At 39.0% G+C, this 13,434-nt stretch overlaps 1 protein-coding gene across 4 annotated transcripts in view; it reads right to left on the bottom strand.

Annotated features, from left to right (window-relative positions):
• LOC593659 (la-related protein 4) overlaps nt 1–2,168 on the bottom strand; it is a 61,051-nt gene extending 58,883 nt beyond the window's left edge. For 3 of the 4 annotated variants that reach the window (XM_030974107.1, XM_030974109.1, XM_030974108.1), the window contains exon 1: nt 902–1,584. In XM_030974107.1, the coding sequence (XP_030829967.1) occupies nt 902–1,072 (171 nt within the window). In that variant the 5' untranslated portion in view covers nt 1,073–1,584. Of the gene's footprint in view, nt 1–901; nt 1,585–1,971 lie in introns of those variants that run through there. The other variant, XM_011678885.2, reaches the window with a different exon arrangement.
• Nucleotides 2,169–13,434: the final 11,266 nt, after the last annotated feature.

Below are 13,434 nucleotides of genomic sequence, written 5' to 3'. Positions count from 1 at the left end.
GCTCATTGGTTACCGGGCTCACGATCAATTGGGCAAAAAGAATTTCCATTTTCGGTTTAATAAAATTTGGAGTGGACTTTAAAAGTTATTATTATACTATGTGCGGCTAAAAAACAGAAGAGGCTTAACAAAGCCTTATTTGTTGCACCCCCTGCTTGAAGATCACTAAGGAGGTGCTGTTGCTGTTGACTATACTCGGTGGGATAATAGGATAATATTAAAAGAGATATGGGGGAACAAAATCTGACAGCAGGTAAAACGGAACAGAAGAGGGCGGGAAAATGATTCATAGAAATTAGTAGTAGATAAAAATATTCTAACGGAGAACAAAAAATAATGTACAAATTAAGTTGAGATTCTTTTACCTCAATATTTGCTATAAAAATACTGTCATATGTATGTCTTACTACAATTGAGTGAAATGAAGAAGAAAAAAATCTACAGATAGAACAATCACTGAATCATTAGTTGATGTATTATAGATCTATGTACAATGATCATGTTATATGCCATAATTCATCACCAAACCTAACTCTAAACACACCATAGAAACAATTTATATTGATTATGTTGACAGTTCTACATGTATTGTGAAATAGGCACACCTACAGACAGGCATTGACCATATGGTTGCATACACACCCAAACATATGTTCAATGAATAATTTTGTACACATAACCTAGCTCCAGGAAAATACAATAAAAATAAGCCCACAAATGATTTCTAACATATCCACCACACAGGTAGGGTAAATATAACCTAAAAGTTGGTTGGGAAAGAGCAAATTGTACAACTTCATCCTCCCTCAGCTGTTGTAAACATTGCCATATGCACGAGAAAGTCACTGTACTGTACACATGTACATGTATCTAGCACACATAAAAGCACACACACACTCACTGTTTGAGCAGCAGCAGCAGCCGACAAATCGTCCCCTTTCTTAGTCCGGTCACTCGTCATGGGCAACAGGCTAAATTTCACTTTAGGTCCAGTGCTTGTATCCTCACTATCTGATCCACTATCGGATGATAGGACAACTGTCCAGATACCTTGAGGTGGAAAAATTAACATTGTGATAGGCTATGTGTCACTCCAAGAAAAAAATAGAAGAAACAGATTGCACAAAAGTTTAGGCAGCGCTCTTTGAGCGCCGCACAGCACACACACTAATGTTTTTTGTTTTGTTTTTTCTTTCAGTCTAGTCTTTCTCTCAGCTCCCAGCCCGTACTGATCGGACGTAAGATTTTAGTCGGGTGCTGAATGATCCATACGGTCACAGACATGTACACTATTCCAATGAACAGGACTGATATTGCCACGATACATCTGTGAATGAGCAGTATAAACAACGATACAAACTTCTTGATTGAAAACCTGTTCGCATCTTCCCTGATCTGAAGACCCGATGTGCACGCGACACTGCGAGAACTAAATTTAGAAAAACAGGCAGCTCAAAATTCATGTGGGGGGTTTTGCATTATGAAGCTTTATGCCGAATTATGGCAGTGAAATCAAGAAAATGTCGCACCGCCCACGCGCGAGTTTCGCTCAATTGCGTGCGACCTACGTAATCAACACGTAAGAGGGCAAAGATAGATTCAATGTTCTCGGGCAAAAAATAAGAGTTAACCATTTGACTCGTGAGCTCAAGAGCTTGCAGACCTAGTCACTCGTCTCCAACAAGAAGACGAAGGGACATATGCACTTAGGAATTGGGTACGGGATTGTTGGATTTGCTCAGCACATTGGGTGGAAAGTTGTCTTCTCGGTGCAGCACTACCTGCAACACAAATAACTAGCACACACGACTAGGAAGTAGATATTCTTCGCCATGCACGCATATTGCAGCGGCCATATGCACACACAGCGTACACACTATAATTCCACGTGACGACGATCGACAACGTGTGCAATGAACATGCGGTTTTGAGCAAATACAGGCAAGCTCTATGCATAAGACATATACTTACTGCAAACGGGGATAATTGAGCGAATTAGAAGATTCCAATGGTTCACAAGGTATGCCTACAAAGTATAGCCAATGACTTAAAAATCTCTACTTCTGTTTGGAGCTGTAACACAACAAAAACATTTAATTCCAACACAATTAGCGGGTATACCGTATCCTCTACACATACAACAAGACCCAGGCAACATGCCAGGGATAGCTGAACACATGCGCGTTACAAGCGACCTTTAAAATTCATCCGCTGAAGTAAATTAACACAACCGGTTAATTTGAAACATGTATGTCGTGTCTACGCCTATTTTGTATCGGATAAACTTATAAACCTCATGTTAATTGTTATTCATATTCGAGTTTCTCTGTAATTAGTTTGGTTCATTTCACACAAATTATGACTGACATATATGAACAGCTCCAACGTGTGTATGTCGCATTGCGGGTAGTCGAGTCGGCCGTACGCCCCGGCCCCTCGTGTGTACCATTTGAAACCCGTTGCAAGCTGCGCGAATATTCAAAATTATATCTGTTTCACCACAAATTTCTACTTTCATCTCGAATTTGTTTAAATATGAATTATATTTTGTATGCACTGAACTTCTGCACTATGAGAGAAACACATTTTAATACCGGGACGTTGGTTATACAATGATCAATAAGCTACGTTTGTTCGAGGAGCAAGACTGGGCGAACACGGCCCAACCACGGTCCATGCTAGCTCCGGCCAGCAACGTACAGGACAAGTGCATGCTGCATGCTGCGTTTAATTTTCGAACCAATATCAAAGCTGTCTCATGCAAGTCTTCCAAGGAATTCTTTATTTCCAAAAAAGTTTGACGTTGAACTAGGTAACTCCGGATTTTTTTTCCTTTTTTCATTTAAAAATCTAAGAAATTTCTGAAAACTATGGTGACAATCTAAAGACATTTAAGAAAATCCCAATAAACTTTTGAAATGAGGGAAGTCATGACAGGGAACATGCATGGCTCCAGCCCGGGGGGGGGGGGGGGGGGGGGGGGGGGGGGGGGGGGGGGGGGGGGGGGTAATCAAATCCGGGGTGTGCCGCTCTAACTTTTTCACAAAAAGTTCCTAAACAAGGGTCCCATTTTTAACAAAAATACCACTAAACATGGGTCCGCTTTTTCAAAATTTTGAAAAATGGGCTTTACTTTGAGAAAAATCCGCCAAAATCGGGTAGGGGTTTCGAGGCGTCAACGACACACCACCGCCAAAATAAAGTCTGAGTGCCCCCCCCCCCCCCCCCCCGGCTCCAGACGTGGCAGCAAGAGCCTAGCCGTAAGCGTTATCTTTCTCACATGAACGCTTGAAGTCTTACTTTTAGTTTTACTTGAAGAGGATGATGACGAAGAAGATATGAAACTTTATAAATAATTTGAAGAAAATTCTTAGAATTGAACCAAAGCAATAATTTCTGATATAAACAATACTCAAAAATAGATTTGAAATTGTCTGCACATTATTCACTCAAATTAAATATATACCATGTTTTAATTGAACCTGTCGCTCATATTGTGTCTTCCTATAGTAGGCCCAGCGGAAGTTGAAATACCTTGCATCCTCTTTTAGTTTAGGCCTCGGTGTGTTGGCGAACATGACTTGTGAGGATGTCAACATTATCATTTAACCCCAACAAACATATCCCAATTTTTTTTCTTCAAGTTTATATATCTAATCAATCTCGCCTGCAATGAAAATTGCAATACTGACTTTGCTTATACATTTCAGGCAAGTAGACCGGATGGGCTTTTCGATTCAGCTGTTTGTAGAGTATAGGCCTTCAGTCAGTGGCGTAACGATCAAGAACTTTGGGGGCGGAAAGAATGAGAAAAGTATTATGTACAAAAATGTGAGAAAAACCCCTCGGAAAATCATGATATTTCAGCAACATTTGGAAATCACTGGTATCGAATTAGAAATAAACAACGTTGTATCTTATATGAGGGGACAACTGCCCCCAGCCCCCCCCCCTCCATCAACTTATGCTAGTGCTATAAGTCAGAGGCGACGCTCTCGGGGGGCAAGGGTTTTTTTATTTACCCCTTTGAAGTGCCCCTTTTTACTGATCGGATACTGTTCCCCGTTCCCTTTCCTTTCTATATGATTAGATCGCCTTTCCCCTTCTTACTGTATTCCTTTTACCTCTGATTTTTCCTTTTAATGAGTGCTATTTTTCCTTTTGACAAATGACCAGTTTCCTTTCCAATAAGTGCTCTTCCTCCTCTTGATAAAGGCCCAGTTTTCTCTCTAAAAGATGTAAATTTCCCCTTCTTATGAAGACAGTGCCCCTTTTACTTTCTAGTAAGTGCCCCTTTTCACTGCTGACGAGTGCCCCTTTTCAAGTGTAATTAGTTCCCCTTATCAATGATGATATTTTCCCCTCTTCGTTTATAATAATTATTATTGCCCTTTGATATAGGTGTCTATAGCACGCATTGTCGCTTTTAAAATCATTTTGCAGTCCTCTAAACAGCTATATAGCTTCAAAGAATCGGGGCAGCTTTGTGTAGTACCAGGTACCACCGAAAGTAAGGCAGTGGAGTTTGGGCAAGGGACACAATGCCCCAAATATAAGCATTCTCATTTTGTGCCCTTTTTACACTAAACCACTGCACAACTGTGGGGGTGGAGGCTGCCGCCCTCACCCTAAAAAAAAAAAAAAATATATATATATATATATATATATATATATATATATTTTTTTAAATCGACGCCCAATTACAAAATGAAGAAAAAAAGAGCAGGAATAGTAAATGAAAGATAAATAGATAAAAATTGTAATAGTTCCCTTGGTTCGATCAACCATCGAATCATATTTTTGTTCTGTTTATTCATACTGGACCTATGTTACGCGTTATATGCAGTCTATTTAAAGAAGTCAAAATGTTGCCCAGAAGGAAAAAAATGTACTTTCAAAGATCTAAATGGCAAAATGCATTTTGTTCTTAATTTTAAGGGGCATGATTATACTATTCACACCAACAAAAACATTATTACAAAACAAACCAGAGGTAATAGAACAAAATACTCGAAGTAAATATGCATACCTTCTTAATTTAAGGTAAGCCTCCATATACATCGTATTGGTGTTTTTTTGTTTTCATTCTTTTTCAGCCCACTTCCCCCACCCCCTAATTTTATGCCACAATTTCTTAATACACAAGGGGGAGGGCTTCCCTCCTACACCGCAACCCCCCCCCCCCACCTCTTTGCGATAGACCTACACAAAATCAAATCGAAAATTTTGTTACAGAATCAGACAACTTTCCAGCCCCCCCCCCCCCCCCCCCCTCCATCACCAATTTCCTTCCTCAGCATTTTATATGTAATTATCTCTGTCTCTCTTCGTCACGCCCTGGCGATACCTGAAGATACACCATCTATACGCTTGACCGAAGGTTCCTTCATTCTGCAATTCTAATATGGAACAACCTTCCTGAGGCAGATGTCGGAAAGATCAGGAGTGACGGCGTTCAAAGCTTCAAGACTAGTGCCAATTGCTCAAGTAGGCCTATACTTGAAGCCTATTAGACAAAACATTTAGTGTTACTTTTTAGGGGCTGTACACAATCATGTTTCAAATGTACTTCTGGCAGGGGCGGCATACAAGGCTAGCCTGGCTAGCAGCTAGGGTAGATATTATAGGTGAATGAGTGAATCAACTGGTTTACTAGAGCACTAGGTGATTTATGTGCTGGCCGGAGTTTATCCTTAAACTGCCAGAAAACTGTGTATAACGCCTGGTGCTGTGCCATCTCTTTTCCCTTCCTTTTTTCTCCAAATCTTTTCTTCTGATAGCGTCAGGCTCACTTTTATTATCGATCTAGTTGTTTTTGTGTCACGCAATGTCGTCTTTCTCCGATATAGGCCAAAGTGCACACTGCCGTTATGTCATACCATTACCTTGTGCGTTCCACAAAATTCGTTACATGACTGTGTTAGAAATGTCTGGTTATTCCTTTTGTTTAAAATAGATTAGTGATACATTACATCATCTGAGCAGCAGCGAACCAATTGATTGGCTGGCTCTCTCTGCAGAGACTGCTGGTGTGACCTGCAGCTGTCAACAATCATCTGTTGATATCTAAACTAGCCATTGTTCGCGATTGCACAATATATACCAAAATCAAAACAAAAATCACTAAAATAAACTGTTTATTGTTTACCATTATTTACGAGCCCGAGTTCATTCTATAGCGCAGTTCCACACTAATTGGACCTTGCACGGGCGTATATAATGTTGTCCTGTCCAGTGGCGAAATAAGCAAAAACTCGTGGGGGGGGGGGGGTGGGTCAGAACAAAATCCGCATCACCACCAAGTAGCATATGCAGGGGCGGCAGAACGTCTTCCAAAGTAGGGTGTGGGGCACCAAAAAAGGGCACTTTCTGGAAAAAGGGGCACCTACAAAGGGAAACATTAATATATATATATATATATAAATATATATATCATCATGATTGTGATTAGACTACCAGGGATGACATAAATATTTGTTTCTTTCTTTACGTGGCACAAGATACTGCTTAAGCCAAATACGCAGTTGGGTATGATGGTCTGAATATTAAATTTCGAGCGAGCGAAGCGAGCGAGCAAATTTAAAGATTTGTAAGGTCCCACTTTAAAATATTACATCTTATTAAAAAAAAAAAAAAAGACAAAGAACAAACCCTGATGAGTATTAAGCACAATCTAATGAAGAAAGACTGAAAAGTTCTTTTATGAGTAACATTATTATAGCATCTATAAATGCGAAAATTAAAGAAAAAGGACTCTAAGTCGCCTTGAATTAGGGATGCATGTTAAATTAAGGAGAAAGGAAAAGTAGGAACTTATCAGAAGGGAAAGGGACATTTATTAGAAAAGAAAAATTGCTCGTGTCAAAGTAAAAAGGGCGACTATCAGAGGTAAAAATAGCATTTCTTGCACCTGAAAAGGGACACTTAACAGAGATGAAAAAAGGCACTTGTGAGAATGGAAATGGGGCATCTGTTGAAGAACAGGGGCATCTATCAGATGTTTATCAGATGTTAAAAGGGGCACTTTGAAAAGGGGGAGGGGCTCATATTAAAAAAAGGGAAAAGGGGCGCTTATCCGAAGGAAATATGGTACTTATTAGAAAGGAAAAGGGGCAAGTGTCAAAATAAAAAGGGCGCTTATCAGCGGTGAAAAGTCGCATTTAAGAGAAAGGGAAGGAAATTCTTATTACGAAGGAAAAAGGTACGAGACAAAGTAAAAAAAAAAATAAAAAAAAGGGCAAAATATCAGAAGTGAAAGGGGGAATTTCTGGCACCTCAAAAGAGGTACTCACCAGAGGTGAAAAGGACAGTTCTCGGAACAGAAAAGGGGGCACTTGTCCTATGTAAAAACTTTGGGGGTACCTGAAAATGTTGGAGGCACAGCCCCCCCCCCCCCCCCCCCTCACCACCAACGGCGGTGCTGCCTCTGGCATACTGGCAAAAGTGAGGTGAAAAAAATGGAAATCATGTCATTTCAGCAACATTTGTAAATCACTGCGTCGCTGTTTTCACGAAGTGACGGTAGTGAAAAAAAAATTGCATTCACTTTGCGTGACGATATTCCTCACTACCGTCACTTCGTGAAAACAAGGACGACTGGTATCGAATCGAAAATAAGCCACGTTTGAATTTATTTGTGGCCTAGTTCAACTGCCCCCAAGGCCCCTCCCCATCAGTACGCCAGTGAATGCAAACGAACGTAGTTAGCAAGCTTTGGTGGAAATTGTTTTTAGTCGCTTGAAATAAGGGGCGCATTTGAAGATGAGAGGAAAAGAGGACACTTGTTTATGCAGGGCCCGCTGGAAGAGCAGTTTCATAACTGAAGTGGCTACCCTGGGTAAATAAAACGTTATTATTATTATTATTATTATTATTATTATTACTATTATTATTATTATTGTCAAAAAGGATAGATCCCTTATTGAGAAAGGAAAAGTGCCACGTATCATTGTTAAAAGGGAAATTATCAGATATGAAAAGGGGCACTTATGAGAATGAAATAAGAGCACTTATAGAAAGGGAAATGTGCATTAGTTTAAAGAAAAGGGGCACCGATCAGATTTTAATAGGGACATTTATTGGAGGTGAAAGGGGGCTTTTATGAAAAGAGGGGGAAAAGAGGCACATTTTAAAATAAACGTGGCTCATATCAGAGATGAAAAGAGGGAATTATGGGAAGGGAAAGAGGCACTCATTAGAAGGAAAACAAACATCTATTATAATGGAAAGGGGCACGTGTCAAAATAAAAGGGGCAGTTATTTGAGGTAAAAAGAGCACTTATCATGAGGTGAATGGGGTCTGTTTTGATGGGGCACATATTATAAAGGGAAAAGGGCACATGTGAAAAAATATCGTGTGCTTATCCGAGTTTAAAAGGGAATAATTATTAAAAGGGGAAGGGGCACCTCTTACAAAGGAAAATGGGCACTTGTCAAAGTAAAAGGGGCACCTCTCAGATATGAATAGGGCGATTATCAGTGGTGAAGGGGCATTTATAAAAAAATGAAAAGAGGCACTTCTCGTACCTGGAAAGAGGAACTTACTAGAGATTAAAAAGGGCACTTATGAGAATGTAAAATGGGCACTTATTGCAATGGCAAAAGGGCACGTGTCAAAATAAAAGTTATCAGAGGTGAAAAGGGAAAGGGGCACATTAAAGAATTAATAGGGGCACTTGTCAAAATAAAAGCAACTATTTTCCTATGTAAAAAAGGGGACTTTTGGGGTACTAAAAAGTGAAGGCACTGTCCCAAATGCCCCTCGGGAGGGAGACCTCTGCTTGAGACTACCTCCTTCTCAACTTTTTCTTCTTTTCCATTTATTTTTCTACATCCCTTGTGTCTAGATCGGTGAAAAACACTGAAAAGTTCGATTATGAGTAACATAATTATAAATGTGAGCAAACTCTAGGGTCAATTAAAGAAAAAGGTGCTTTAAGTCGCCTTGAATTAGGAGTGCATGTTATGGAGAAAGGAAAAGTAGGCACTTATCAAAAGGGAAAAGGACAGTTATTAGAAAAGAAAAAGTGCTTGTGTCAAAGTGAAAAGGGCAATTATCAGAGGTGAAAATGGCATTTCTTGCACCTGAAAAGGGACACTTAAAACGAGATGAAACAGGAAAGTCTGTTGGAGGAAAGGGGTACCTATCAGATTTTAATAGGGGCATTTAAATGATGTTAAAAGGGGCATTTTGAAAAGGGGAAGGGGCTCATATAAAAACGGAAAAGGGGCACGGGTCAAAATAAAAAGGGCACTTATCACCGGTGAAAAGGGGAATTTCTCACACCTGAAAAGACGTACTCACCGGAGATGAAAAGAGAGAAAAAGGACCGTTATTAGAAAAGAAAAGGGGCACTTGCATAATTGTATCTATGTATATTATAGTTTATATGTAGCGCATTTAGCACCCTCTGGGTGGATATGTTGCGCATTATAAATGTCTTTATTATTAGTAGTATTATTACTATATGTAAAAAGGGTTTTGGGGGATAACTGAAAAAGTTGGGGAACAGTGCCCTCCTCCCACCGGGATCACTGGTATCGAATGAAAAATAAAGCACGATTAAACTTTATTATTTGGGTGGTCAACTGCCCTTTTATCGGACTGTGACCCCCCTTCCCCAAAATATTAAATTGATATTCTTTATGACACCCCCCCCCCCTGACCATTTTAGTAAGTATTCCTTTTCCTGGGATTTAACTTATAAATCTATTCTAAATTCTATTCTAAATCTATTCCCTCACTCAAATCCCTTATAATGTGGGTTCTCTGACTGAAAACTGATTAAATCTTACCTAAAAAGTTATTAAGTAAAGTTTACTAAGGGTGTGTCCATTTTCTAAATCTATTTAAAAAATATTTAAAAAAATATTTTAAAAAAGAATTTAAAAAAAAAAAAAAAAAAAAATTAAAAAATGTATCAGCATAATGCCAAGAATAGTCTACTAACGATAAACAAATATAACATAACGCGACTGATTTGTATCAAGGGAAGGTGAAACCGAGGGGCGAAGGTGGTGAAGGTCCATGGAAAATCTCGCTTGTTCGCTACCCTCCCTCGCATGGTATTAATAGAGATAGTTAATCTTATCAATAGTATGCGAGGAAGCGGAGAAGTTTGGTCATTTATACAGGGATTATTAAACTGCATTGGCAAATAATATGATACGGTGTGCTTAGGTCTGCTTTATAAGTTTGAATAGGACAGAGGACCCCTTCGAAAAATTGAGAAAATGGCACTACGTTAAAAAAAAATTCCTGTCCGGCTGCGCTCCTTCGTAATAGAAGAAAAAATGAATGGTTTTTGCTGAGTTGCATTTTTTTTTAAATACCGCCAAGGCAATGTTGATATATATATCATAATTCGCGGGGAGGGGTGTACCCCCTCACGGATCCTTCCCCGCTTACCGTTGGTAAACTTGCGAGTCATCCCCGCCCACAGCCATAATAAGATATCTCTATACTGTGAAGAAACGGACCCCTATGTATTCTGTTTTTTGTTTCTTTTCTTTTCCAGGGAGCTGAACTAAGAGCATTATTCTGATGAAGATCATAAAGAAGTGCAGTCTTACCTTACACCACTGACATGCTGTTGGTAATGGGCTTGGGGGTAGCCCCCCCTCCCCCCCGTCCTAGAATGTGAATGTTTTACCAAGATGTCGATGTTTTTACCACAGTGTAATCTTATTCCCCCATACCACTCCAAGCTCCATTTGCTTTGTAATAGGTGTACAATATTAAGATATCATGGAATTTCTCTCAAAACTGACCATTTACAGCGAGCATAACACCATTTTTTGAGGATGTCTCCCTACCCCTTCATCCCCCAGTACTTAACCACTATGGGTGTTCTCTCTGGTGTTAACAGCATTCCATTCTAAATGTTGTCAATGTATCATATTAACGACGTAAGCATGTTCAAATCCCCACATCTAACTCATTATGAGCAATGTCCTTCAAGTCAAAAATTATAACATAAAAAATGATATTGTATTACGTTAAGCGAAGTGTGATACGTGTTTGGAAACGTATTTTTTTATATAGTTTTCGTCATTTAAAACCTCAACATTTTTTGTAAATAAAGGAAAGGGTATACATTTTTAATAAAACAATTTCGACACGAATTACATTGAGGTCATCACTCCAACAGGTAGAATCACTGGTTTGTTAACTTTTCTTATGTTTATGCTTCTACTCAATCCAAATTTGTAAGAAGGAAATCTCCTATATTAGGTATATATCGTCAAACTGGAAAAAACTAGAATAATGCTGTTCTTAGTCAGTGCAGTGGCTACCGGTACGGTACATTCACTTGATCGGGAACGTTTATGATTGAAAGACCAAAATGTGTCAGGTGAATGATAACCATTTTTTTTCACTTTCGTCCCTTTGTCAACCATGATAATAAAATAAGAGTCGATACACATAAAGCCGAGTCATACGATATTGTCTTTTCAGATTAATACTGTTAAGGCATAGCGCACATGCATCGATTTTGTTTTCTCTCCGATCTATTTTTATCAAGTTCATTCAAAAATGATAATGCTTAGTGTCCTATTTAGAGTCACGTCAAAGGGCTACCCTTTCCAAACGGTCCCAAGGGATGAATAAATGATAAGGCCTATAGATTTTGAACGGGCATTGTGTGTAGTAGCCATATACAACATGCATACACACACAGTGTACACGGCGCCACAGTGCTCGTCTACTGAAGCACCGATGACGTCAGTAATTTTTTCGTGACGTCACATGAATGGTCGTCAGAGCTCCTTTCCGACCCTGTGGAGCGAAATGGGGGAGCAAAAGGCAATAACATTCACACTGCATCGACAAACGATTCTAACCGTGGACCGCTTCGTCGGTTATAGCGTAAACTAGAGTGGTTTAAGTAAATGGAAAGCGCAGTGAGAATGCACCGCGAGAAGGCAGTGGCAATAGCGTTTCATCCCATGCGTGGTCCATGCTTCTGCTTTTTGATATCATGGGCGTTACTCAGAAAACGAGAAAAATTAGGGCATAAAATATTGACGTGTTATGCATTTAATGGCAGTATGATGGCGTTGATATCTATTCTGACGTGTCCCAAATGATATGGTGTCAGTCCATGAAAAGAGGTAGGGGTACAAGGGATAAAAATAGGGTTCAACTAATAAACCATGGTGACAGGTGTTTGATCGCGTATAATCGTTGATGAACAAACGTTGAACTTGAATCGAGATGTAGAACACAGTGACGCTTCATTTCATTGACCATACGTGTATGACATAATCCGGATTATGTTGGATATTGATGGCTGAAAAAGAAAATCCTACAAAACTTATGATTACTTAGAAGCTATAAAAGTTGTGATGACGGTGATGATAACGATGAGGATGATTACATCGATGACTGAAATGCTGGTGATGAGGATAAAGATGAGAAGGAGGAGAATGACGATAACTGTAATGATAATGATAATGAGTATATTGTATGGATGATGGCGTTGATGATGATCATCATCATAACGATGAGGAGGAGGAGGAGGAGGAGGAGGAGGAGGAGGAGGAGGAGGAGGAGGAGGAGGAGGAGGAGGAGGATGACAATATTGAAGCTGATATGAATGATGATGATGGTGATCATGATAGTACAGTATGATGATAATAATACAAATGATAATAGTGAGAATGTAGAATCAGATGTGGATGATGATGCATCTTGCTGATAAAGATGATAATGCCAATAGTGTTGATGACGACGATGATGATGACAATTGTGATGAAGATATAATGATAATGGTGATGAAGATAATGATAATGATGACGATGTGATTGTGATGTTAGTTGTAGAGGAATGTCCTATCATAATGATATTGCTGATATATTTCGTTGATAGACTAATTGACATTAGCATAATGTTTTCAGTTTTGAGAGATAAGCATGGAACCTAACTTAATATTTGATGTGATTGCATAGAGAGGGTCCGTAAAGATAATCTTGAGTTCTGGTCAATACATAAAATAAATTGTAAACGAAACTCACACTGAATGCTCAAGATTACAAATAAATGACAATCATAAAAATGCCAAACACTTTTGGTTTAAAATTTATATTGGCTGAGTAATGAGCATAGAAATATAAGGAAATCCGGGTAAGTATGCCAAACACCTTGTGCTTAACACAGGTCACTATGTGCAAATGGAAGTTGTTTATCGAAGATGATGCCCAGTAATTTTTTGTGCGTTTGTTTTTATTTCACTAGTTCAAACAACCTATCTACTGCAGGATAAACAATCCAGAATAAATCATAGCAATTTTCTCTCAAAATACGATTTCCATACCAGAGCTCAAGATTAGCTTTAAACAAGAATAACAACGTAATTTCAATAATCTCTACAAACAAACAACAATTCTTTGATTCGATATTGCTGTACTTTATAGACATAATAGTTACAGTCT

The sequence above is a fragment of the Strongylocentrotus purpuratus genome, unplaced genomic scaffold (assembly GCF_000002235.5).
Source record: "Strongylocentrotus purpuratus isolate Spur 01 unplaced genomic scaffold, Spur_5.0 spur5_scaffold_7, whole genome shotgun sequence".
Lineage (NCBI taxonomy): Eukaryota > Metazoa > Echinodermata > Echinoidea > Camarodonta > Strongylocentrotidae > Strongylocentrotus > Strongylocentrotus purpuratus.
This window is presented reverse-complemented; position numbering and strand designations above follow the sequence as displayed.